Genomic DNA, 27,774 nt, shown 5'->3' with positions numbered 1-27,774 from the left:
TTTTTCCAAAAATCGACATTTATTATTACCAATTGCTTTTTTTTTCACGTTCACAAGGTGTATTAAAAATTTCTTTGAAATCTAAACAATGATAAGTTATCAATAGAATAAATCGATAGGAATGAATAATTTATGGCGCCAAATAGATTAGCACAGATAAAACAAACAACAAAGATAACTAAACGACTGTTGCAATGCAAATATTATGTTAATAATGCATATGAAAAAAAATATCGTTTAAAATATAGATAATTTTGATAAGATAGAAAGTTATAATGTGATTCAGAAAATTGTGCAATTTTTAATGGCAATAAAGTTAGTTTTATTTCACAAATACCTACCTATATCTTTTCAATTTTTATTTTATCTGTGCTGCGAAAACCTGTTATTGTTTACGGCATGTAACATGTTGTTATTTTATTATATAAAATAATTGAGATACTTTCCATACGTTCATTACGATTCAAGGATAAACGTTAAAAATAGCTTGTTGGATAATGGACAATATGATAAAATATGTTAAATGCATTTTATAGGTACTTGTTAATTTTATTGTTTTAAGTATATATGTTTTTATAACGAGATGTATATTATATGTATTATGGATTCGGTTTGAATAATGTTATCATTAATAAAGCGTCTTGTAAAATTCTTTTAAAGACATTACCTATTTGTTTTTAAATTCTTTGTATCACCGCTGATGAATACTGTAGGATAATACGTGGGTAATAATAATTACATTGAGATAATATGTACTAAATAATTAGGTGTATCTTTAACCTAAGATAAGATGATTATTGGAAAATAAAACCAGAAACCTTCGCTACAACATTATATTTTAGATTATAAAAATACAACACATTTTATTCTCTCACTACAAATACCTAATAGAGAACTAAATTATCACAGACAACATTTATTATTAAAATAAGGAATTATGCATTTACATAATGTGCCCCAATATAGTGCAAATTAATAGACATTTGTTATTAATTATCTATTAATATTAATAAATACATACTGCTGCTAAATAAATGTGCTGCTACGTGCTAGAACAATATTTTAGAAAAATCTATGACTGGAGAGTAGTCAATATAGTTTTCCCGCCAAAAAAGTAATAGGTAAGTAAATCTAATAAATCTTCTTAAAATGTGCTTCTCTTCTTCTGTTCATTAATAACATAAAATTACTAACCGACACATAATAATTTAGCTTAGTAGAAAATAATAGTAACAATACTTTTCTAATTAACTAGCTAAATAGGTACCTACTTAAACAAGAAATATTCCATCATGTGTCCATATTTCTCACAATTCAATCTAACAAATTATCCGAGCGATAATTATTATTACCGTACAGCTTTTCTGAAGATAACCTACGTATACACTTTGCTTTTCCAAGAATCAATAATCCTGAATATCTATAATAATATAATCCTTTGGATTTAGATATGATATACCAACAAACAATTATTTATCACTATGCATGAATAATTTTTCTAAATAAGTATACAAATGATAAAATACATTTAAAAAACCACATATATTAAAATGTTAAAGATACATTACATTGTAAAAACTACATAAAAGAAGACAATATTATCTACAGATATAAGAAAACAATCCATTTTTATGGACATCAACATTCATTTTATAATCTTCGTTCAATAAAACAATGCATTCTTCTACACAATAAACTATGACTAGGCTCATCAATATTTACATACAATACGACCTAGTTTCCATATCGTCGCACAACTCACCGCCTAGAAATATGTAATCTAGAAATATGAGCCTGTTCCGATACATTATGTTATCGAGACCGCAATCGGTGGGATAATTCCTTCACTTCAAAACACTTCAACATTCGTCGTATTCAGGCAGAACTGGCAGGCATTGACGCCGCTGCCGGCGCCGCCGGTGCACTAGCCGGCTATTCTTCCGCATGTCCGTGTTACTGCACTCCTTATCTTCAGGTAGCGGAGACAGGTTACGTTTAGGACGCCGCGGCAGCACACATTCCGTCGCAAAACTATTGAACTCTTTGCTCCTAAGCATATCCACGTCGTGGTACGCGGGAAGCATCGGGAAAGCGAATTTCACTAGCATTCTGACAAGCGTACAGTATGGCGTCGAACAACAGACTGTCTCCCGCGATAGTTGAACGCAGTTAGCGATACGTGTTATTTATTTTTAGATAAGCCTGCAACTACAAACATTTGTATACAATGTTGTAGAGCAAACTGATGCAGGGGCTTTTCTAGATGTGTCCAGGAATTGTTTTTTTTTTATAGAAATGTCAAGCTTACAAAAAAGAGACTTACCCAAGCGGAGACGAGGTTAGCGACTGGTTAGAACTAAAGTATAATGAAGTAAGCACTAGACGTTAACATTATATTATACAATATAGGTAGAAAATCACTATTCTTATTTTTATTCAAAAAAAATAAATGATCGCTAATTATCTTAGATCATTAAGTAATGATCTAAGCTAATTATAGTTACTCAGGAATTTTCATTTCTGCCATTGCTATAATGTATAACTACTACATAATATAGTAAACAGGGATATTTGCCGCACCAAATCTGTTGGCTACCAACTAATTATTAATTAACCTATGAATAATTTGAATATGCCTTCGTGTAGGTATATAGGTAGTAAAATAATAAAAAAAATTTGCCTACTTGAATACATAAATTACCTACAAGCTATCAACAAGAAAGATATAAAGCGCTAAATGGCAATCTTAGTCTGTAATCTGTTACTTGCGGCAAAAAAGTATTCATTTCAATAAAAACAATATTCCTCTTTTAGTTGATCCTAGGAACTACCCAAGAGGAAAAATGGAAAAAAAGAAAATGGTGGACTACCTGAAGCAGTGTTCTGTCTGCTACATTCGCGGGTATTGATAGAATTCATCCACGCCATGATCACATGAATGATGAACGTTGAAACCCACCTCTAAGTCACATTAGCTAGTGTTTGATAACAATAGAAAATCTAAAGATAATTAATAAGCATGTCTGGAATTTTATTGGCAAGTGAGGCAGGAATTACAATGCCATCAATCGTTTCTCATAGTTCATACAATATGTATTTTCACAGCGTGATGTTTTATTATTATTAGTTATTACTAAACCGTGGCAATAATGAGGGTTATGATTTAAAAACATTCTTTGCCTCGCTGTGTCGTAAAATACCAGATTTTAGCTTGTTAGATGTCGTTAGATAAGAGAGTATTTTTTAATGTTACAGTGCATAAGAGAGCTGGATGAAAAATGGAAAAGCCAAAAAAGTTAATTGAAAGAAATGTGTTTATCAATTTTCTACGTCTTTTCAAAATCTTATTATTATATTATTATAAATCTTATTATATATTATGTTCAGTAGGAATATCTACAAATTTTTATTCGTTTTAAGACGAACACGAGATACACAAACATTCCCACGTATGCTAGATTTTCAATTTTATTTATCCAAATAGGAAAATGTATAAATCTATAATAAACCTAGTCATAATCATAAACCATATGAAAAGCACGTCTGTTCCCGGAAATAACATATGTCAACTTGGGAAATAATTCAAAACAAATCATTTAGATTTTAGACGATTATATTAAAAACATACTTACGTAAATCAATGACATGTTTACGAATAAAGGTAGTTAAATCGCCAAGTTTCATTTTACAGACATAAATTTTAGGTGGAGCTTTTGTAGAGCCACAGAATAATAACTATAGTAGCTAGAAGCGTAGAGCGTTGAACAACAGAAATAATATTCATTTCATTTACGGTACACTCATATTTCATAATAGAACCACTAGAACTGTACACGAGCCGATGCTGGTGTACAGTTCTAGTGGTTCTAGGTAGATACCTATTAGAAATTACATTCGTTTTTCAACAACTATTGAAAACTAGGATCAATTTTTTGTTTTATATCACTGTAATAAAATTAAAAATCAGATACCGTTTAGCTCAGCGTGTTGTTAAATATTTTGAGATACATAATAAGCCTACACAATAACAAAATCTCCGCTCATTCGCTCATTCGCTCAAAAACAAAAATTCTATAAAAGCTACTTACTGTATCGATTCGATTCAAATGAATCGCGAAGCACAGACAGCACGCCTTCGTATTGACTGCCAAAGATAGATTATAATGGTTTGTTCTGGAATAAAGCCAGTACCTTTCACTAAATTGGCCAATTTTTAATTTAAACTAGGATTTCTTTCATCGTTTTTTTTTCTCTATCCTTATTTGTGGGAAATAATAGTAGAATCCATAGACTATAATGTTCTAAGATCTAGATTAAACTTTAAAGATCCGACCTATTAATAGATTATTCCAAAAGTAGAAACAGGTAATGTAAACGATAATAAGAGTTAAAACCAAAATATATTTTTTTAATATTTCAGTAGTTAAATAATTATTCCTTTATAAAATATATTTAATAAGTTTTATGTTCAGAAAAACAGTTTGCAAAATAGGAATATTTTTGTACATTTTAAAATATTTTTGGCAACATGAGATATCCCTACAAACCAAAATATGTATTCACTTTATGTAGGGTAAACTCACCTAATTATGTGACTCACTTAATTCGGAGATACAACGTTTGGACTCTTTTACAGCGTTATAGGAGTAAAATCCAATACATTTAAATTAACCCTATGGTATGGTAATAAAGCTTCTTTTTGTGTACAAATTTTTGTTAAAATCGTGCGGGTGAGATAGTAACAATCACGGGATTTGTCACTGCGCCCGCCATGTTTGACGTTTCACCGGTAGCGTGCAACTATGCTGTCATTATTTAATTAATTTTAAATAGAAAAGGTGAGTGTAAGTTCATGATACTTTGACAATTAATTGTTAAAAACATATTCTTGCTGATACCGATAAAGGTTTTAGTAATTTTTCATTTGTTTTTGCATAATACCTTATTTCCTGGGTTCAAAAAGTTAACGATTTTCAAGATTGCAACTCAAAACAGTGTCACCGAATTAACCAAGCAAATTTTTATTATTTTCAATTCGTGTATAAATAATTGTTTTTAGTACGTATACGTTAGTCGTTTAAGTCAGAAAATATTTATTTTTACTCAGGTTTAAAAGTAGGATCGCTTTCAAGCATTTTAAAAAAGTCCGTTATTTTTTTTATCACATATTTAAGTGAGTTATTTTTTTTATTTTAGACAGCATGGAGGAAGACAAAAATAAAAATAGAAAATATAATGAAACAACGCTGACATCCGCAATTCAAAATATTCTGCAGTCAAAAATGAATCTGTACACTGTTCACACAAACAATTATAAAGTCCAATATTAATTTTTTATGCTTCCCCTCTTTTGATAATTTCTCATTGATAAATAAATACATAATTATTACTTTCAACATGTTTATATTTTTTATTAATTGTATTTTTTTTTACTTCTGTGTTAAAAAATAATAAATACTCACTTAATTCGGTTATAACAGAATTAGAGAAGTACTATCACCGAATTATGGTGATTGTCACAGAATTAGACAAGTCATCGCGGTTTGATTAAGCTCATTTTACGCCGAGTTAATTCATATGTGTTAAGATTACACTTGCTCCATTTGATAAATAGAAGATTGATTAATGTTCCTATTAAAAATAAAAATAAAATTTATAAAGTTTAACCTGTTTTTTTTTTCATATTCTGTTTTGTCACAGAATTAGATGAGTTGACCCTACACTATAGTACTATGTTTTGTCTGTTCTACTATAATAATGATTCAACGTGTTTTGGCACGCAACTAGTGGCTTCTAATGAAATAACATCCAAATAGGGAATGATTCCACTGATGATGAGGTTTTCTTAGAAATTTATCGGAGAAGAAAAGCTGAAAGTAAAACAAACGACACAGTTTTCCTTGAGTGTGTACCTACTTATAATACTCAGTAAAAACTAAAAATGCAGTATTTTTGTGATAGGTAATAAAACATGAGGACACTACTATTCATCATGATCAAATTGTGATAAACTACTTACAGAAATCAAGAGAAAAGACAAATACGGAGTTGTCTATTGTCTAATTTAAAACGATACGCAATCGAGGGCTGTTTATGGCTACATCAAAATATTAATTATAAATCTTTGATATGACCAAAGTTACGCGCATAACTATTTAAATTCTAAATGAATGATGAACTGTAAGGATGAACTAAGACAATATAAATGACTCACTCGTTTTAAAGTGGTTACATATTGAGTAAGAGTTACATCAGTGCACAAAAGTATGGTTGTCATAAACTTTATGAAACACCAGCACATTGTAAATTTAATTTTATGATTGTTCTTGAAGTATTACATCATGTACCTATATAAGAATTATCTTAACTATGTCTCATTGTTAATTTAACATAATTTAGTGAGATAACGAGAAAACTTTTTTATTTATACATAGGTACAAAATACGTTATATTATGTACTTACTAGGTTTCCGCCCGCGGCTTCGCCCGCGCAGTCAAATAAAAACCCGCATAGTTCCCGTTCCCGTGGGATTTCCGGGAATGCGTCATTTTCCCGGGATTAAAAGTAGCCTATGTCCTTTCTCGGGTATCAAAATATCTCCATACCAAATTTCATGAAAATTGGTTCAGTAGTTTAGGCGTGATTGAGTAACAGACAGACAGACAGAGTTACTTTCGCATTTATAATATTAGTATGGATTCCACGTATGTATCTACTATTATACGTAGTATATTATTATTAGTCTGTGCTATTATCTACTCCATTATGATATGTATTTGAAATATAAAGAGGATTGTTTTATTATAGTATATCTAAGTAGCCACACATTATTTAATAAGTAGTTATTTCGTCATACGCCCTAACTGCTCCTTTGCCGACTATGACATAAAAAAAATCTTGGTTGGGCACGTCTTAGAATTATTAATAGATTAGAATGATACAAACATGGCAATATTATATTCCTTTTACGTATGATTGAATGAATGAAAACTCTTTATTGTATACGTACACGTTGTGTATGCAATACAAACAGGAAAAAGACATACATAATTATACAGAAGAGAGACATAAAGAAATGGCGGCCTTATGGCTTTGGTAGCCATCTCTTCCAGGCAACCAAACACAAGATAGGTAAAAAACATAAAATCATGACGTACCTAGTTTGGTAGGTAGGTAAATAATTTTTGACAATTATTCATACACACGAGGTTGAAATGTATAGATTTTATCAAGTGTAAAGAGTTTGAAGGTCCACGATCGCTTTATGAATTCGTTTCAATAATTAAGAAGGAGTCATTTTTATTTGCTAGTGTGTTCACTCATTGTAACTAAATAAAACTGGTTTAAACAGATAATGTACAATCATTAACTGATTTTTTCCGCTTATGATGATTGGTACTTGTTATCCTCGAATGATCAGCCAATAGAAAGATCATACTTGTAAATAGCTGACTGGAATGAATATAAGAAAAAATATTTTTTAAATGTGCTGTCATGTGTTTCCAAAATGATAAAAAAGATGATAATAATATATTAACGACTTCTAATGATTGCTAATAATATTCCGGTGATGATAATATTCCGTAACTATTGCAGATATAAAAAAAAACTATCGAAAGTGCTTAACCTAATGAGTAAAATGACAATAATAACTTTTTATAATAAAGTACTTTTGGTATCAGGTGGAATAATCGCCTGCGCACACTTAACGATTACAGTCATGACGACAGTATCCATAAATGATCGTATTAGTGTTTTTAAGGGCAAATGTACAATAAATAAATTCAATATAGTGACTTAGAAATCTTAAAACCATTAAGATTAATGAGATTATCAATAAAATAAAACATTGAAATTCTGCAGTTAGCCATTTTGACTAAAACACGCGTGACGTCACGCTTAAGTAAACAACTCGCGCCAGATGTGTTTTGTTGTTATGAATATGTTGAGAATACGCATTTTTATTTATTTTCTATTGTTACACGTATGCTTTATCGACTCAGAACAGAAATACAATTGCGAATTCACGAATACGTGGTTCAGGGTTCTCCGCACCAACTTTATACAATCATTTCTTATTATTTCTCGCTTGAAATAATTACTAACACATTTTTGAGCATTATTTTTATGTGGATTCATACTGCAATACTGCACACCACTCATAAACTTTGAAATTCGTTTCTATAACACATATTAATTAAAGACTTTTTTAATTTTCTTCGCAATGCGTACAAATAATTACGTATTTACCAAAGTTTGACGTCACGCCTACACCATGACACCTGCGAGCTGTTTTGGCACAGTTAATAAATATTTTTTGAAAAATGGCTTTTATCTTCGTTAAATTTAAGTATATTACCGAAATATAGGGTTTTTCTTGTATAGTAAACGTATACACACATTATGGAAGAGGATTTCAAAATCTTTCGTCATGCCTGTGGACGGTGCACTAACCTCGTTGCCCTAGTCCATTTTCATTCGGCCGAATCAAATGTCACTAGGTCATGTCACATTTGTGGCACAGCCCTATTCATATAGATCACTCGCCAAATCGGTCATTCACTGATTTGGCAAGGTACGATTTACTTCCGTGGAATTTATGCCAAATTGTCCAATAGATCATTATTATAATATCACACGCAATTAAATTATTAGGCTGGTTGCAGAGCTTGACCGACCGTCAGTGCGTACCGTCGGTCCTGACGATACGCATCAACAATTGTATGACTATGACACTAATGCGCATGACAATACGCGTGCGTATGGTCGGTCTAGCTATGAACGGTTTTATGAATTTCCATACATATGACAAGCGCGACTGACGTACGCACTGATGGTCAGTCAAGCTCTGCAACCGGCCTTATGGCGTTGATCATACATCTCAAGCCTAAATACCTACCCCGAATGTTCTTGTAATATTTTAATGAAGTCGGATAATTAAGATTAATAGAGCTAATAAGATTCAAAACAATTAATAAAAAAGCGTTTCTACTCATTGCAAAACAAAAAATTGAATAATACATATTGGAGTGTTTTACGAGGCATGTCTTTATAATCCGAAATTTAGAATCCCTTTTTTATCATAGAACCTGAAGAATATAATATTGAAACAGAAGTGAAGATGGTCAAACCAAGATAAGTGAATGTGATAAAAGCAATTTATACGGACTATATCAAGAACCTTCAGAACAGCATATTTTCATCCCATAAAATGTATTATTTCCCAGCCTATAGGTACAACTGGTCTTCAACTGGTAGTATATTAAGAATATTACAAGAAAACTTATAGATTTAGAATCGATAATTATATTTTGATGTCTTAAAATATATTGTTTGGGTGTGAGTTTTAAGTAACTATTTTTTTATTTACTGTTCTATACAATTTAACGGAAGGTAGGTATTAGAATATACACAATTATAAGCAAAAAACAGTACAATATTGTTTTTGGCGGCCCTATCACTTAGTAGTTATCTATTCCAAACATCTAGTGCAGAAGGCAATAAGCTCAATGAAGTTTTTAAAAAGGTAGGTCGAGAGAAAAAGATCATAACAGTTCGAACCTTGTTCGAACTATGAATGACTAGAATATGACTAGAATAGTGCTAGAATGTGGCTAGAAGAACACCTGTGAAGAACACGATCACTAACGCCCCCTATCGAAAGTTACAGGAGTAACGTGACAAATAACCAAATAAAAAAAATCATAAAAAACACATTAATTTATTATTAAAATCAGCCAAAGCCAGAACAATATTTTCAAATTTAAAATAATATTAAAAATAACGATCGAATTTCATTATAAAAGGTAATTTACAGAAGAACATCACTATTCGATCACAGTATTCGATACTTCAATGTCAAATTGACATGACTATGACAATTGACAAGCTGCATGAAAATGGCGTCCTATTCTGTGCTTCTGTTCTAGTGTGACGCTATCATTTTATTTGAGAATATTTGAGTTTCTAAAGATTTTGTATTTAGCACAACATTAATATCATTTTCACTAGGTAATTTTTTACAGAAATCTTACATATATTTGTATTGTATATTGTTTTAGAGGCAATTTCGCTGTCATAACATTAATTATGACCTCTCTTTTGCAACCGTTCTTGTTCTATTCTATTCCAGTGTAAAAGAATCGAGATATTATCATTATTTTAAAAACATTAAGCAGTTAATATTCTCGCCTTACTGTAAATTTGTATCAAAATAGAGAAATTCGTGTTCTAACAAATCTATCATAGCGACTGGCGACATGTTTTTACTTCAGACTACTGGAATAAGCCTTTTTGTTTCATTGATAATTTCTAATCTTAGCTCCGTTATAATTAAGCCTAGATTGCGAGTGATATTTGCCAAAGCATTTGCCAATTATCTGGTTATTGTCTGTTAGACAGTAGACTGTTCCAAAGTTGAGATGGAATTTCCTTTTCAATCAAATAACGATTCTAAAGTTAATGTTAGTGAAACTGAAGCTTACATGTTTCTTTTCAGTGTGTAATGTGTTATGGCAACACCCAGCAGTTATAAACAAAACGCATCAATGTCGATGCCAAGTCCACAAAACAACCCGCGTTTGTATTCCTTTATTTTTAATAAATATACAATATTTAAAACTATAGATAGATATAACTAGAATGCCAAATTGCAAAAGCATAGAATTTATTTTGAGTTGTATAGATTGTTGTTAGATACTAACATAGTTAACATGCAAAGTACAAAACCTGACCAAAGGCTTGTATGGTAAAGTACTTCAATCATCCATAAAATATGTATATGCATTGTGTAGTGTTATGTATGTATTTTAAAAATAGTTATTTTCTTTTAAATTAGATAAGCAACAAACAAGTTATTATTTAAAAACTAACTGAAATAGTTTTTCAGGTAGGATTTATTGTTGATGAAAACTATTGCAATGAAAGTATTTAGTATGTATTTTTTTTATCAGCTCATTTTTATTAATTTGAAATGATGAGCTGCAGATAGCCGATTGCACTCGGGTATTATGTGCTCAAAGATAAAGTAATCGAGTAGTTTCTGAGATTATTCTGTTCAGCTTTATATTATTAGTAAAGTTTTGGGAACTGCAATCATAAATATGTATAAATATTTTAATTGTAAAATATTTATGTTAAACAAATTCATAAATTGAAAAATTAAAAACCTGAAACTGATAATTATGGCTGATTACAATTTTAAATTTCTCATACTAAGCTTAGGGAGCTTTTGAAAACTATTGAGCATGTGAAATTTTATTTTAATTTACTTACGTCTTAAAGTCCTCATCCTATTTAGTATGAGATTTGTTTATTCAAAAAGTATGAAAAATAAACTGGAAATATTATATTATTTATGCTAAACATATCCAAAATACATTTTATTTTATTAGTCGCTCATAGGACCACTTTTTTAATGGTTTGTTTCACATTTTTTAATTTTAAAGTTCATTCTCTGTTGAATACTTATAAAATAGTTAAGGCACACATAGATTGAATGTAATATCATATTTTATGGATGCAACCTTAATGCTGGTATCTAACTCTTACATATCCTGAGAAGCATGACGCATTCTCTCTGCTTTCATTTCGGAACGATTGTGCATCTGTAACCGAATCTTTCTTTTTTATTCTTTACGCATAGACTTATTCTTTTATGTTGGTTTTGTTACATGTTATGTTATGTTGAAACAGACTACATGATTGCGGGGGCCCCAATGAGTTTCGGTATGATGAAAGGTAATGCCACAATGTGATTTATTTATTTTATTCAAAATTTGTCACTCACACTTTGGATTCTAGGTGACTTTGGGGATTTTTTTATGTACCTACCTATTTTTTTTATAATAAACAATTATCACATTTCCGTTTTCCGATCATATCTCGCAATCACTGTTGTTCTAGCCTACTAAAATATTTTCGCTACCTCCACCGCACTAATTCGTTTAGATTGAATTGCATACGTTTTATTATTTTGCCGCGCCCGTTCCCGTCCTGTCCCTTACGCTTTTTGTTTTTTCTTTCATTGTATTGCCGCGCTGCTTGGCTTGAAGGCGGTATGAATGCACCGCCGCACCATAATTACCAGTACCACCCACAATACCAGGGTGGGCCGATGGGCCACCCAGGGTATGGGTGGCAACAACAGCGTTTTGGTGCAGAGAGCGCGAGGCGGTCCACCTCGGGCTCGGGGGGGGCCGCGCAGGCCGGCAAGGACGATAAGACTAGCCCCTTTGTGTCCACTGTGCACTCGCATCCCGGCTTCCAACCGCAGAAGATCGGCAAGGGATCTGGCGGAGTAAGTGAAAGTGTTATATATTTTTATCTTGTTAATGAAAATAATGTCATTGACGAGAGTTTAACGTTAGCCATAGAATTCCATATCTATCAATCAAGTGATCAATCTCAAGAGTAGTTAAGTAATTTCATATTTATTTTAATTTAGAGCAAAACAATCTAAAAAATATGACACCATGGAACCTACCTAATGAAAATACATTTTTATTTCAAATATTCCAGATTGCCGGACTCCCAAAGCCACCGAAGCCACCAGAAAAGCCATTGATGCCATACATGAGATATTCTCGGCGAGTGTGGGACAGTGTAAAGGCGGCTAACCCAGATCTAAAGCTATGGGAGATTGGCAGGATTATAGGAGGCATGTGGAGGGACCTGCCGCAGTCGGAGAAGTATGCGTTTGTCGATGAATATGAAGCTGAGAAGGTATTGTATATATGTATTTGGATTATAAAGAAAATATTCAATTTATTAAGTTAATATTCAATTTATTAAGGGCCGATTTTTCAATGCTTGGATAAAACTTATTCGTGGAATAATGTATAAAACTACCATTTTAAAAACGTATTATAATTGCTCGTATTTGACAGTTTACGTGACATTTTAATATTATTGTGTAATATATTATTGGACGGATAAGTTTTATCCAAGCATTGAAAAATCGGCCCTTATTAAAGTAAAATTTTGTTGCTACATTTTTACTCGAAAACAACTGAATCTATTTGAACATGAATATAGAATCAAGATAATGTTGAAGCTTGTATGTAACAAATTATTTGCTTCGTATTGTGACTAGCAGCTGCCCTTAATTCCTCTGAGAAATAATGCAGCTTTCTACTGATGATAGATATTTCAAAAATCTGCTAAAAACTGAGTTAATCTATTGCATAATTACCAAAAAATATTTTTTTTGTAACTTGAAAATACTGAACATGATTGGAGCCAAATAATAACAGTAATATAGATATAAAGTTCACAATAATTTTTATTTGGGCATAGGCGCAGTACACAGAAATGTTGAAAGCGTACCAATCTTCCCCGGCATACATACAATGGCTCGCACATAAAAACAGAGGTACAATTTAAATTGAACCCTAATGGTATAACGCAGGGATCAAATTTGTGTACCACCGTATTCACATCACGCTTGTTTGTGTATCCATCTAGTTTTATGAATTATAAACCTTATGGTGTAATGCGTAGAGTTTATTTTGCTAGGAAATTCGATCATTACGAGTTCATAGTACTTCGGCTAGGGTCGTAACTTCATTGGATATAGTCTTTTATAAAACGTAATTGAAAAAATCGTGTACTTTTGCAAAATGATATCAAAAGAACGTAAATATAATGTTATTGTAATAAACATGGACCCTTTTCTGGTAAAATAATAAACAATTAAACAGTGAGTAACATGCACTAACAGTAAATAAATAAAAATTCATTTATTTTTGTGAACTTGAAGACAATAATTTTTCAAAAAAATTAATAAAAATTTCCTTTTTGTATTTTAAAATTTAAAATGAATGGCATGCGATGAGTAGAACTCATTAGATTTAATTATGAATCAGCTTAAAAACAGTAATTTAAAAAAAAAACTTTGACTACAAAAGAATCTTCATCTAGCAATGTCAAATGACTCGTTCGAAACGTATTTTCAATTTTCAACATCAAGTTCCACAACCCATTTCACCGAAATCACTATAGCCGATAGGTACGTGACTAACACGCACATACGAATTTTTTCCATGCACATACACTCATAACTAATGCACACGGGATCATTGCATCGGTTAGTCGGAATACGAGAAAAGCCTGAAGGCGTATCATAACTCGCCGGCGTACTTGGCGTATGTGGCTGCTAAGAATAAGGCTGTTGGTAAGTTGACATCATCTTTTGTATGTAAAAATTATAGACTAGAGAACATATAAAGTATTGCACAGACAATTTAAGCAACTATTTTGATTGATAATTATAATTGAATTAGGTGTTTTGCTATTTGCGATTTTTGCATATTTAAGTACAATATTTAACCCATTGAGCACCGAACGGCCCGATCGGGCCACGACACAGTAGATTTTCTATTGTGTCTGTGATTCTGGGGCCTGATGGATTAATATTTACAATTATTTCAAGTTCATTATAGAATTAAAATTTATTCAACAGTCATATTTCAAACTACAAAAAAAGAACTTTTTACTTGATTATTTTAATTTGGTTAATTAACTACAATTCTAGAAGTGTTTGTCGTATTTTTATATCTAAATTAAAAAACTTGTCATCTAGTTGGTAACTTAGAAGAAGAAAGCTCAAGTAAGAAAGGCAGTTCGCAAAAGGAGCAGCAACAGCAAGACAGACGAATTGATATACAACCTGCTGAAGACGAAGAAGGTATGAATATATCTATACTCTATACTTAATATTATAAAGAGGAAAGGTTTGTAATTATGTATGCATGTATGTATGGTTTTCACGCATAAACTGATGGACCGATTTCAAAAATTATTTCTCCATTAGAAAGCTGCATCTTCACTGAGCAACATAGGCTATAATGCATTTTCAAAAAAATTAGAGATCCTTACCAAAAATGCAATAATGTAAACCAAGGTGTAAAAAATTCCTTAATAAAAATTCTGTCATCGCGTGCGCTGCGGAATCTATTCCTTGAAGCACGAGGATGGTTCTTATGAAAAAAAAACGTAAACATGTAGGTACCACGGGCGAAGCCGGGGCGGACCGCTAGTCCAATAATATAATTATTATTAGACAAGGCACTCATCCCGCCCGGGCTGTCATTCTAACCATTAAATAAGAATGTGCCGTCAGAAGTGAAACTTCTTTGCAAGATTTGACAAAATCCTCTTACTCTATGACGTGAAGAAATTGCCATGACGCGACCTTAAAATTTTACTCACAACGCGCCTAAAGAAGTTTCACTTCAAAAATATCTCATCAAAATCCGTTACGTAGTTTTAAAGTAGTTTTTCTTGCCGATTCTTATACTGCTTTCCGAATCGGTGGTAAATGTTAAAAATACTTATGTAATGACGATTCGAAAGTGCTACTAAATAGTAGCCTAATTGAATAAATGAATGTTTGAGTTTGAGTTTGAAAAATATATCCAATAATATAATTATTATTAGACAAGGCACTCATCCCGCTCGGGCTGTCAATTGTCATTCTAACCATTAAATAAGAGCGTATTTGCCGTCAGAAGTGAAACTTCTTTGCAAGATTTGACAAAATGCTCGCCTTACTCCATGACGTGACGGTATTGCCATGACGCCACCTTAAAATTTTACTCACAACGCGCCTAAAGAAGTTTCACTTCAAAAATATCTCATCAAAATCCGTTACGTAGTTTTAAAGAACTAAGCATAAAAATAACCAGACAGAGGGACTCGACTTTGTTGTAGTATGTAGTGTTTCGATTTTTTAAGCTATTGCATAGCTTCTATCGCGGGCCTTGAGTGCGGGGACCGAATCGAGAAATTCCGTAACGAAAATACCTCACGCTCCCCACTCCGACGGGCTCGGAGGTGTGGCTTGAAGGCATGCTATGCAATAGCTTTACCGCGGCAGTCCCCGAGTGCCACACGTCTTTTTTATTTATTTATATTAAACACACATTTTCAGATCAAGACGAAGGGCTTTCAGTGAAGCACGTCGCATACGCACGCTATCTACGCAACCACAGACTCATAAACGAAATATTCTCTGACACTGTGGTGCCTGACGTGCGATCTGTGGTCACTACCGCTCGTATGCAGGTGTGTATGTTGATAATTTATGTAAAATGAATTAAAACAGCAACCAATAATCTATGTTTTTAAAATTTATAATGCTATTTTTGTGTATGTTGTTATAAATTTTTTCTTACATACTTTCAATTATTTTCTATTAAAATCCAAATAAAACGTCATTTATTTCTTATTATATCAAAACCTTGAAGGGTTACTGGCACTGCTGCATATTGATAACGCTTTTTAACTGACATTTTTACAAAGTTCCTGCAACATTGCCAATCAACTGATAAATAAAACTGAATATCAAAGTTGATTGATTATCTATTAAATATTAAATATCATAAAATATAATCGGAATACAATTTCTGGCATAAGTATCAAGTTTTTTATCCGAACCGCGAGGGACTGGAACGCGCTTCCTGAATCTGTGTTCCCCGACGAGTACAATATGGGGGTCTTCAAGCGAAGAGTGAACAGCCCCCCTAGACAAATGGCTTTCTATTAGCGTAAAGTTAACTTTACGCTAATAGAAAGCTACTTGTCTAGGGGGCCTGGTACCTTCTAGGGAAGCGCGTACCATCTTAGAACACATCTCAGCTTAACATCAGGCGAGATTGTGGTCAAGCGCTTCCCTATCGACAATAAAAAAAAAAGTCCATAAATTAATTGTCTTATTCCAATAACAGATCCTAAAGAAACAAGTGCAATCACTAACAATGCATCAGAAAAAACTGGAAGACGAATTGCAGCAAATAGAAGAGAAGTTTGAGGCGAAGAAACGCAAGTTCATTGAGAGCAGCGATACATTCCAGGAGGAGTTGAAGAAGGTTTGTATGTCGCACCTTCAGTCATTTAATTAATAGCCTAGGCAATCCATTAATCAAGAGATTAAACGGCGCTGATGAATTTTGTCGTCGTGTTTAAGTTTTTTATTTATGCGTCATAAATACATATTGTATAATGAAATATTTTTTACCATTACATATTATTTTTATTCATATGTAATATAAATTTGAGAATTATCAATTTCTGGTTATAGGCTTTTAAACTGCGATGCTGTTTTTAATTTTCTAAGTAACAAAATAGAAAAATTTAAACAAATATTACACATTATTTTACTCATACTCATTTTATCGACAGAACTTTACTGTTTCCATATTTAATTCAACAATTCTCAAATATTAGTAGTTTACATCATTTCCATATAATATTATATCTTGTAGCACTGCAAGCCAGCAGTAGACGAGGAGACATTCGGCCGTATGGTCGAAAGGGCGGTGGAACAGTTGCGTAGGGGTGTGAACCCTGCACACCCCTCCGCTGTGAGGGACAGGAAGGATGAGGTTTGTGTTTGATAATTATTTATTGATGATTATTAGATTTATACATAAAACAAACTCCTTGCTTTGGCGAGGTTGGGAGCTATTTAATTGAAATGTTTAAAGTGATTAAACATATATAGAAAACGTTTCATCTAACGAGTCTATTAATTTAAAATTAGCGGAAGCGAAGTGAGTGTTTTTTATTCTGAAATCTATCCGTCTTAGATGTGGTTCGATCCAGAAAAAAGAAACAAAATTTTTTAATTGGGCAAGGTGCCGAAACTGATTTTGATGTAAATTCTAACTGCATGCTTGAAAGTCAATATTCCTAACCAGGAACTATTTTGAAAGATAAAATACATCCTAAATAATCACAACAATATCTATTTGATATTTAGATTTCCTCGAATTTTTTCAATAAAACACATCCTAAATAATCCTAACCATATCTATTACATATTTAGATTTCCTCAAATTTTTCTATTTAAACAATCACATATCTATTATTTCATACCAGCCGGGCAATATAGAACAATCGCAACCGATAAAACAAGAGACGAACGGGCCAAATGCGCCCACGCAAGTGGACAAAGTATCAACCACGGAGGTTAACAAAATGGACGATAATATGACCACTGAGTTGAAGGAGCCGAAGAAGGAAGTGCCTGATGCTCCCGTGCAAGAGAATGATGGTAAGCCTTTGTGTTAATAATAGTTGAAAAAAAATTGGTTGTTTGTAAAGTAGGTTTACGATCGAGATGTTTACGTGATAACGTGTTATTGGTGGCAGCGCTCGGGATGAGACGGGAGATCGGTCCGTCTCTCTCTCGTTATACCTGCGATCGCGCTCGTGAGGTTTTGGTGTGACACAAGTTTCTGAACATGTCACCCGACTAAAACGATTTTAAAAACGTTATCACGTTAAAAAATAAAAAGTTTAGTGTAGGCTGAGATGGCTTGGTGGATGGAAGTTTAAGACGTTTCGTAAGATACATTATAAAAAAAGACGTGTGGCACTCGGGGACTGCCGCGGTAAAGCTATTGCATGCTATGCCTTCAAACCACACCTCCGTGCCCGTTGGAGTGGGGAGCGTGAGGTTTTTTCGTTACGGAATTTCTCGATTCCCGCGCTCAAGGCCCGCGATAGAAGCTAAGCAATAGCTTAATAACGAAGAAATTATTAACAATTCAGATCAATAACTATAAGAAAATTTGGTGTTGGTGGACTCAGTTAAAATGGGATTCCTTAAAAACATTCACAAGGTAGTTGAAGTGAAGAATAATACTTTCATAGCCGTTAAAATGTTTTATGTAAAATAATAGCAAAAGCAAATTAAAAAAAAATGTGTGCGTGTTCTAGTGTACACACGTAAGAAGTGAAACTTTGTGACCTTATTTTTCAAAAAATGATTTACTATATACAACTTTACAGAAATACGTCGAATCACGCGTGGTAGGGATAAGAAAAAAATGGCGCGTAACGGAAAAATGTTACGCGTTACGAAAAAATGTTACACTACATTTTTTTCCAACCCCGATACAGAAGTTTCACTTCAATAAAATATTTCATAGTAGCTTTCCACTCGCAGCTTCGCCCGCGCAGTCAAAGAAAAACCCGCATAGTTCCCGTTGCCGTGGGATTTCCGGGATAAAACCTATCCTATTTCCCGGGTTAAAAAGTAGCCTTTGTCCTTTCTCGGGTATCAAAATATCTCTATACCAAATTTCATGCAAATTGGTTCAGTAGTTAAGGCGTGATTGAGTAACAGACAGACAGACAGAGTTACTTTCGCATTTATAATATTAGTATGGATTTCAGCGGATCGCAAAAAGGAAGAACCTCCAGTAGAAGTGAAAATGGAGAACAAAGAGCCGAGCGGTCCGCCCGCCGCGCCGCCGCAAGCGCATATGACGTCACCGCCACATCCCGGTAAGTGAATAATAGTTTTACTTATAATAAACTAGCAAACCGCACCAGAGACACCTTTTCTTTGCTATAAACCTCACGGAGCCCGAAACCTTTCCAACGAATGCAAAACCGTGGAAATCGGTTCGTGCGTTCTGGAGTTATAGCGTCAGGAAGGAAAACCCGACTTATTTTTATATAATAAATAAAAATTGATTTTATGAAGAAGATTCAATATATTATGAAAATGATATAATAGTTTTAATTTATATTAATGAGTTCTTAACTAATAAAATTATAGAATTGAAATATATGACTATGATGATATTTCTAAAATCTTTTAATTTTACAATCAGGTATCATAAATTCATGATAAAATAACAGCCTGTTGACAATTTTATATGCGAGTGGGATTGTAATCTAACGAAGACTTATGCGTTATATTGTATGCAAATGTTGCCTTGTACAATTTTTTGCACAGCTCGCATTACGTGAATTCGATTTCAATCGATCGTTCGGTTTAATTTGTTTTTATAATCTTCCGGCGATAAATATAAAGCAAGAAAAATCGTTTCAGCAATGATGATGCCGCCAAACCCAAATGCGCCTGCGCATCAACCACCCCCACACGGTGGACCACCTCCCCCACCAGGTATATTATAATTATTTATATTTTAATATTTATATGTCATAGTAAATAACCCATCACAATAATTTGGTTTAGGAAAATTTTCTCTATAACATTTTCTGTTCAATTTATTTTATTCAGCACAGTTTAAAAAATGATGTGGTAACAACTATTTTCAGTGTTAACTAGGTTTTAAAGCATGATCTTTTTCTATTTATTTGATTGTATATAAACTAACATGGTATGGTGACGTCATAATAGACATTGTGAATTTTCATTACCGAAGTGAAAAGTCAAACTTGAAATCATCAAATATGATCGCTATTTGTGATACTTAGCACTAGAGTCTCATGTGAAATAGTCGATTATAAAATGGAGACCCATATAAATTATTGAACAGAAAGCATTTCCATCACATACATGTGTCTCATTGCTCTGGTTCACATAAATCTTAATTTACTGTGTCTTGGGTCTTTTATCTTACATGTGGTTAGGGTGTCATATCGGTTCACTTCGAGCTTTCGATCATTTTAAATAACAACTAGATATACAAACAGCAACAAAAAAGAGTTTTGGTGCATTGTAAATCCAACATTTTGCCATGTAAATAACATTTAATTTGTCTTGGTGTAGAGAACCCAAGAGAACCGTCAGAGAATACACTTAAAAGAAATGTTAATAAGCTTGATTTTGCTTTTACATTTGTTTCTTTTCACTGGAATATCTTTGAGGGTAGTTTTCATTTTGTGTATCTAGTTTGCCTTAAAGATCGAAGCTTCCATATCTGAATTCTGTATATACGTGGTTCGGGTGTAACAATACTTGTACATAATACGTGGCTCGGGTCTCATACATGGGGTAACGCACGGTAGCTATTAACCCGTCGGGCGCGGGCGGCTACGGCGGCTACGCGGGCCGCTACTACGCGGGCTACGCAGGCGGCTACGCGGCTGGCTACGCGCCGCACTACTTCCCGCCCGCGCCGGAGCACTACGCGCCGCACCACCACGCGCCGCACCACCACCACGACGTGAAGCGTGAGTGCCCTGTACTGTCCAACACATGCACACACACACACACACACAAAGAAATTCTCTCGCGTGCAAATACATTTCAAATTTATATACAGCCGTAATTTTATACTTGCGCACACACACATACATATGCATACACAGGGTTACAATCAGGAAAGGCGGCTACCCGGCAAGTTACCTGCGAGTGAATTGTGAATCGACTACTTCCCTCCCTCATATACACAATCACATACACACAGAAACGAGAACATGCACGTGTTCTTGCCCTCATTACAAATTAATTACTATTTCAAGCTAGGTGTAACAATTGAACCTTCTACACTATGCACACACCACATACACACACACACACAAAGGTATGCGCGCGTACATTCTTCTTCTTTCTATACAATACATAAGTATGGATGAAAATTATTTATCATTAAGCACTCATTCTTTTCAAAACAAATTGGGTCATATTCATCTGTTACTAAAAACATCTCATTCATCAATTACCTGTAGGTATAAACTACTTGAAAGATTTTAAAGCATGTTTTCATATGGGAAAGGATTCTCTCAATCTCATAAACTAATGAACCCACTTACATATAAGGAAATTAGATGATAAAAACACAAATAATTTAATTATTATTTTTACAGATTTTTATGTATAAGTAGTATTTTTTTTATAACTTATTGAAAGATTGTTTTTAAATGTAAGTTAATGGAAATAGTACAATCCGTAATAAAACAATATTATAAAAACTTTTCAAGTATCGTAATAAAACAATATTATAAAAACTTTTCAATTCCAATATAATCAATATAACATTTAATTCCAGCGGCTGAGGAACCGCCAGTCAAGAAGGAGAACGAATGATTGTCACCAAAACGCGTCGTCAAACGACGGCGCAAATCCTCCGCCAAGGAGGAGCCATAGACAATAGAGTTCGGTGGAGTTGTGTGTGAAAAAAAAAATTGAATAAAATCTGACATTGACAGATGTGACAGTGTAGTGTTTTTTTTTTGTTTGATTTTCGGTGACAAAGGTTGTAATGTTATGATTTATATTTTGACATACAAAATTACCTACAAAGTTCATGTCTATGCTAAAGTTTATCATAATCCTTTGGTATGGAAACGGAAAATGCCCTTATTAATAATTTGCAGAGATATTTGGGAACAAGGTCACTTGTAATTGTTATATTTAAATTCCAATAGTATTTTCATCAACAGTAAATATATATCTAAATTGCATAACTGTCGGAGAATGAAATTTTAAGTTTCTTGAACATTAGTGACTATCAAATCTTTCAATTTAGCTATACTATAAGAATGTAAATTAAATTCATATTACATTATAATATTTAGAAGTATTAGGGATTTTCTATTTGGAATAGTTTCTCTCTTACTTTAGGTTTTTACATGAATTATGCAAAGATTTTAATATTTTTGTATGTCAAATAGGTAATTAGTTTACAATATTACTTTTTAATAAATATGGTTAGAATTAAGTATACATTTTAGTAATTCTCATAAAAAGATTATTGTTATAATAAGTTAGTTTTTAATATTTCTTTAATTTAGTGTGGTTGAATGGACTAATCAATTAATTATTAATGGAATGTAGTGAGGTTGATTATGTATATTATTAAGTATGTTTATATTCAATAGATAGTTACTTAACATAGAAACAAATAAACAGAATTAGTCTTAAAGAAGTACTAAAATAAGGGCTATGTTAATATGGGACATTGCTGTAAATAAATTTTGTAGTTATTTTCCTATTAATTAGGATTTAGAGACAAAAAAAAATCCATGAACATTCTTTTACGTATTTTATAATACAAATAAACTAATTTAGACTGGTGTTTTATAACATTAGATATTTGATTTTTTCCATAGTATTATAATTTTTTGAAATGTATATCATATAATAATTAACTATAGGGTCATTAAATAAAACAATGATATCCATTAGCATAAATATTTTAATGCCATAGACAAGCACATGCCTATACATTATCTGTTGTCCTCATTTTGTACTCTGTTACTGTTTCTGCCAAACTGCACTATGATTGGTCGGCCGGAAATTATAGTGCCGTTTACTTCATCAAGGGCTTGTATCGCTAAGTCTTCGCCTGTAGAAATAAATATGTTTACTATAAAACTTGATTTTTCATTTATTTGCCTATGTTAAAACAGAATATCCATACAAAATAATATAGCTTATGTCACTCAGCAATTATCTAGCTTTTTTATTAATAAAGAATATTCAAAATTGATTTGCTCATCAATAATACATATTATATTATACATATTCAATATAATACACACATAAAAAGCAAATAACTACATAGTATACAACAAAGTTGCTTTCTCTGTCTCTATATCCCTATGTATCTTTAAAACTATGCAAACGGATTTAAATGCGGTTTTTGTAATAGATAGTGATTTTCGAGGAAGGTATAATAAAATTTAATATGTTTTAGACAAAGCAGGCGGAAGGCTAGTAAAGTATAAATAAGAACATATTACTTTGAAATGTGACAAAAGCCTGTCCCCTCATTCGTCCACTAAGAAGTTTGACTTCTATGGGGCTTCCATTTTCAAGCTGAAATTGATTAAATAATATTGCAAGCTTATCTTCTGTGACTGATGGAGCGATGTTCTTGAGATATAACACCTGAAATTACATGAAATTTATTTCAGTGAAAATAATACATATATGCACTTACGGTCGTACTAATAAAATGTTACCCATTCGCTTTGCAATGGACTAGTTATTGCAATAACCTGTCTTGTTTTGATGATTGACATGTGAGCAAGAGCAGGACAAAGCTATGGTAGAAATTTATCCATTGTTTAACTTTTTATTAGTAAGGCAATTTAATTGCAAGAAACTTATTACTTACGTAAATATAAAACAAAACCATAATCTATAGAAACATACACGCGGTTGGCGCAGTGGTCAAGTAACTACCTACTGAGCCGACGGTCCCGGGTTCGATCCCCGGTCAGGGCAAATATTTGTGTGATGAACTCAATTATTTGTTCTTGGGTCTGGGTGTTATTATCTATATATGTATTTATTAAATATTATATTTATCGTCGCCTAGTACCCACAACACAAGCCTTAATTGAGCTTACTGTGGGACTAGGTCGATTTGTGTAATAATGTCCTATAATATTTATTTATTTATTTATTTATTTATACAACAAACCTTAGAAGGTGCACCTGGTTTATAGTCTTTGAACCTTTCAATTTTCTTTATATCATCTAAACTCATTTTGGTTCCTTCTAACAATCTTTCTTCAGCTCTATTCTGAGGTAATACAATGTCTACCGCCTGGAATTCATCTGGTGCCTTCTGCTCCAACCTCACAATTTTATTATCTTTTATTGTATATAGAGTTTTTGGTTTTGGTCCAATTATTTGAGGTTTTGCTTTTGGCTGTAAAACCCTTGCAGTTGTATCCCTCACATCCCAAAGGCTTCCTGGATTTGTGTTTGAGGAATGTGGTATAGATTCAAGAGGTATTTGCTTTTGCTGTGATATTATTCTTTCTTTCCGCCTCTCTAACCTTCGTAATATTTTACGCCGTTTTGTTAAGGGCAAGACTTCATCATTTTTATTTAAATGTCCAAATAAACTTTGTTCTATTTGTTTCAATTCATGAATTGGATGTCCCTCTGGGTAAAAAGTTGTAGACTGTTGTTGCGTAGATTGTACGGTTTCAGAACTAGATTTACATGGCTCCTCATTTTGCTCTCTTAAATAATTCAAAAATATTAATGAACTTATTCATTAAAGTTGAATAAAGGCACAACTGTGTAAGAATTTTACTGTTACCGAAGTTCATTTTTACCTACCTCTCTATGTCCTGTTGATATTTCTTAATTTTACTATAAACTAAAACTAATTGATTTTCTAATACCCTGGACTCTATTTTAGTCTGTTGGTCTAGAAGACCAGCTTCATTTTCTTGGTAAAGTTTGATTTCGTCATTTGTGAGTCCTGCTCGTTTTAACCATTCCAAATCCTGAATTTGTTTTTCAGCTTTTTCAAAATCTTCCAAAGTCGAAACTCCATATTTTGTGAACGGTAAGACTTCTGTGGATTTAACAAATTCTTGAGGCAGTTTCGTGCTAAAATACATTAAATTACGTATTAATGGGATAAGAATAATGTGTGTTATTTCACTATTATTTATTTACATACCACATTTTGAAAAATATTTGATGTTTTTGGGAAGTTTTTATTGAAAGTTGACACGTTGACGTTGACACTTGACAGTACAGAGTACAGACATATTGCACAGTGTAGACTGTAGCACAGACTATAGATTTTTTTTTGTTTACTATAGATAGGGAAGCGCTTGACCACAATCTCGCCTGATATGATGGAAAGCTGCGGTCTAAGATGGTACGCGCTTCCCTAGTAGGTACCGGTTCAGTCTTCGCTTGAAGACCCCCATATTGTACTCGTCGGGGACGGGGGAACACAGATTCAGGAAGCGCGTTCCAGTCCCTTGCGGTTCGAATGAAGAATGTGGAATCGAACCGCTTAGTACGGGTACAAGGAACGCACATACGTAGATTTCAATTATTTAGGCGGCCAAAAATATTTTTTTCTGGAAAATATCTCTACGTACAATAGGAAATTAAAATAAACCCTTTTTGATCCGAAAAAAATATAATTATTGATTATACAACATATTTACATCGATAAAATACCAAAAATAAATATTATTTTAAAATTACCAAAGAAATAAAAAAACCTCTTATGAATTATTAGTTACAAGCATAAACATGTTTAAATATCATATATCTACATCTTAAATATGTATTACAATCAAGTAAAACTAAAGTAAAACTACTTAAACACATATTTTACTTTGAGAGAATTCAAAGACTATTATTAGCTATCTCCAGAAGTATTTGTAAATTGTATCCTCATTGGGTTTGGCAGCCATCAACATTTCTATAGTTTCAGGTAGGAATACTTTGTTCTTGTTTCGCTTTTAACAACAAGTCGTAGCAAGGGAAATGTTTTGGGTTTGTTGCTCTTATTATTTCATATTGCCGTCTTGAAAGATCAGCTTCCACAAACATCTGAAGTGCTTGCAGAGGCGTCAGCGGAGGTAACAATATGTCGTCGTCGTTATTCACTTTACCTCTAGAATAGGCAGATCTATATTTGCTAGCTTGTGTCGGTGAATTAGTAATTTCTTTGAGAACTTTTGAAGCATTCCTTTGCCCAGTGTTTTGTAAAACGGATTGTGCGGCATGGATGATGACGTCATGCTCCAAATTCGCGCAAATTTCTTCCGTTTTTCTTCTTTTGCTTCGCTCACTTAAACCTTCGAAAAATTTTGCTGGCCTACCTTGAGGAGAAGCCGATTCTATCGGAATCTCGAAAGTTCCTTCTAACCAATCTCGGTTGTTTACTAGGAAAACTTCTTCGTGTTTACTGGTTTTCATCCATCTTTTCATGAATTCGGTTTTGATATAAGAATATCTTTGCTTCAAATGCTTTTTAGCATTTTCAGTGACTCCATAACGTATCAAAAGAAAATCTTCATACGAATCGAGTTTTTCCCTTAAAAATGGTAAATTTTGTCTTTTTACCTGTTCAAACAGGTACTTCCGAGTCACTATTTTAGTACCCGAGGCACCAGACGGACCTAAAATAAAAAATAATTCGATTTTATACAATTTAGCACTAACTTGGTATTTTTCTCAATTTCGACCCCTTAGATTCAAATGCTCTTATTTTCAAAACGCGCGGGTTTCCGCGGCCAATTTTTTACTGGTATAATAGAAAAATAAGTGAAGTATTGTAAAATAAAGAAAACATTGCTCGGACGGACCCTTAAGTTAGTCAAAAGACATATTTAACTGTAAGAAACACAAAAAAACGGATTTTTTGATAGAGCTATCTTTAAAAAATAAAAAGTTTATCAAGGGAAGTAGAAACTATTAATGTTACTGTTGAAAAACATAGGTTCTTACCTGAATTACTGCAATCCATCACTATTACTCGAAAAGAAGTAGTTAGAAAACAAATATGAATTTTACAAAAGTTGTAAGTTTACGAGCGCCAAGAACAGACACGTACACGTTAAGCGACTATCGAATTCAGACTACCCTAGGGAAACAATTGTGCGTCTACGAATGGTGGGTAGGGGGTGCCTATTATATTCCCGGAACTGTTTACTACCTGAATAAATGGTTATCTTATCTTTAGTAATTTTTTGAGGTGGCGAGTTTTGGCCGCCTAATTAGTTGAAATCTACGTATGTGGAACGTCCACCATATGGCGATGCCTAGAATCTGTGCGCCTCTAGTAAATTATATTTATTATTATTATTTTAGTAAATTACAGATTTACCTAGTTAAAATATTATATTGAGAATGTTAAAGTTCATTAGTTCACAAATAGGGAATATGCATGAAACTCCAATTAGTCCCAACAAATATTGAGGTGAAACTTCTTTATCGGAAATTTAGTGTAACATTTTTTCGTTACGCGTGACATTTTCTCGTTACGCGCCATCTTTTTCTTATCCCTACCACGCGTGATTCGACGTATTTCTGTAAAGTTCCATATATAGTAAATTATTTTTTGAAAAATAAGGTCATAAAGAAGTTTCACTTCTTACGTGTGTACACTAGTACACGCACACATTTTTGAAGTGAAAACTTCTTTAGTGGCGTTGATCGAAAAAGCGTAAGACGGATGGATATCAAACATGCTCAACGTTAATAATCAAGTTTTCACTTCTGCCGGCACTCCCGGAGTGCAACCCGTCTTTTTTTTTGAAGTGAAAACTTCTTTAGCGGCGTTGAGCACTTTTTC

At 32.9% G+C, this 27,774-nt stretch overlaps 2 protein-coding genes across 7 annotated transcripts in view; one reads left to right on the top strand and one right to left on the bottom strand.

Annotated features, from left to right (window-relative positions):
* The window catches only part of LOC149897281 (uncharacterized), a 47,581-nt gene extending 24,500 nt beyond the window's left edge, over positions 1 to 23,081 (top strand). The window contains exons 1-15 of one of the 6 annotated variants that reach the window (XM_090116587.1): positions 9,877 to 10,012; positions 10,500 to 10,579; positions 11,696 to 11,740; positions 12,163 to 12,299; positions 12,521 to 12,724; positions 14,093 to 14,174; positions 14,583 to 14,687; positions 15,933 to 16,066; positions 16,729 to 16,869; positions 17,266 to 17,385; positions 17,882 to 18,056; positions 19,184 to 19,294; positions 19,848 to 19,922; positions 20,771 to 20,935; positions 21,754 to 23,081. In XM_090116587.1, coding sequence (XP_089972713.1) covers positions 10,513 to 10,579; positions 11,696 to 11,740; positions 12,163 to 12,299; positions 12,521 to 12,724; positions 14,093 to 14,174; positions 14,583 to 14,687; positions 15,933 to 16,066; positions 16,729 to 16,869; positions 17,266 to 17,385; positions 17,882 to 18,056; positions 19,184 to 19,294; positions 19,848 to 19,922; positions 20,771 to 20,935; positions 21,754 to 21,791 — 1,599 coding nt within the window. In that variant the 5' untranslated portion in view covers positions 9,877 to 10,012; positions 10,500 to 10,512 and the 3' untranslated portion in view covers positions 21,792 to 23,081. Of the gene's footprint in view, positions 1 to 9,876; positions 10,013 to 10,499; positions 10,580 to 11,695; positions 11,741 to 12,054; positions 12,300 to 12,520; positions 12,725 to 13,297; positions 13,374 to 14,092; positions 14,175 to 14,582; positions 14,688 to 15,932; positions 16,067 to 16,728; positions 16,870 to 17,265; positions 17,386 to 17,881; positions 18,057 to 19,183; positions 19,295 to 19,847; positions 19,923 to 20,770; positions 20,936 to 21,753 lie in introns of those variants that run through there. The other 5 variants (XM_090116584.1, XM_090116586.1, XM_090116585.1 and 2 more) reach the window with 5 other exon arrangements.
* On the bottom strand, positions 22,885 to 25,218 carry LOC149897280 (uncharacterized). The gene is made up of 5 exons (XM_090116591.1): positions 25,135 to 25,218; positions 24,786 to 25,061; positions 24,136 to 24,685; positions 23,450 to 23,597; positions 22,885 to 23,052 (listed from the first exon to the last, which is right to left on the bottom strand). Exons 1-5 carry the CDS (start codon positions 25,137 to 25,139, stop codon positions 22,934 to 22,936), a joined length of 1,098 nt encoding a protein of 365 aa, XP_089972717.1. The 5' UTR covers positions 25,140 to 25,218; the 3' UTR covers positions 22,885 to 22,933.
* Between the last annotated feature and the right edge of the window lie 2,556 nt (positions 25,219 to 27,774).

Source organism: Colias eurytheme, chromosome 26 (genome assembly GCF_061535395.1).
Source record: "Colias eurytheme isolate Ceu_HAF_F1 chromosome 26, ilColEury1 Martin Lab GWU primary, whole genome shotgun sequence".
In the NCBI taxonomy this organism is placed as follows: Eukaryota; Metazoa; Arthropoda; class Insecta; order Lepidoptera; family Pieridae; genus Colias; species Colias eurytheme.
The sequence above is the reverse complement of the archived record's forward strand: the minus strand, read 5'-3'. Positions and strand labels throughout refer to the sequence as shown.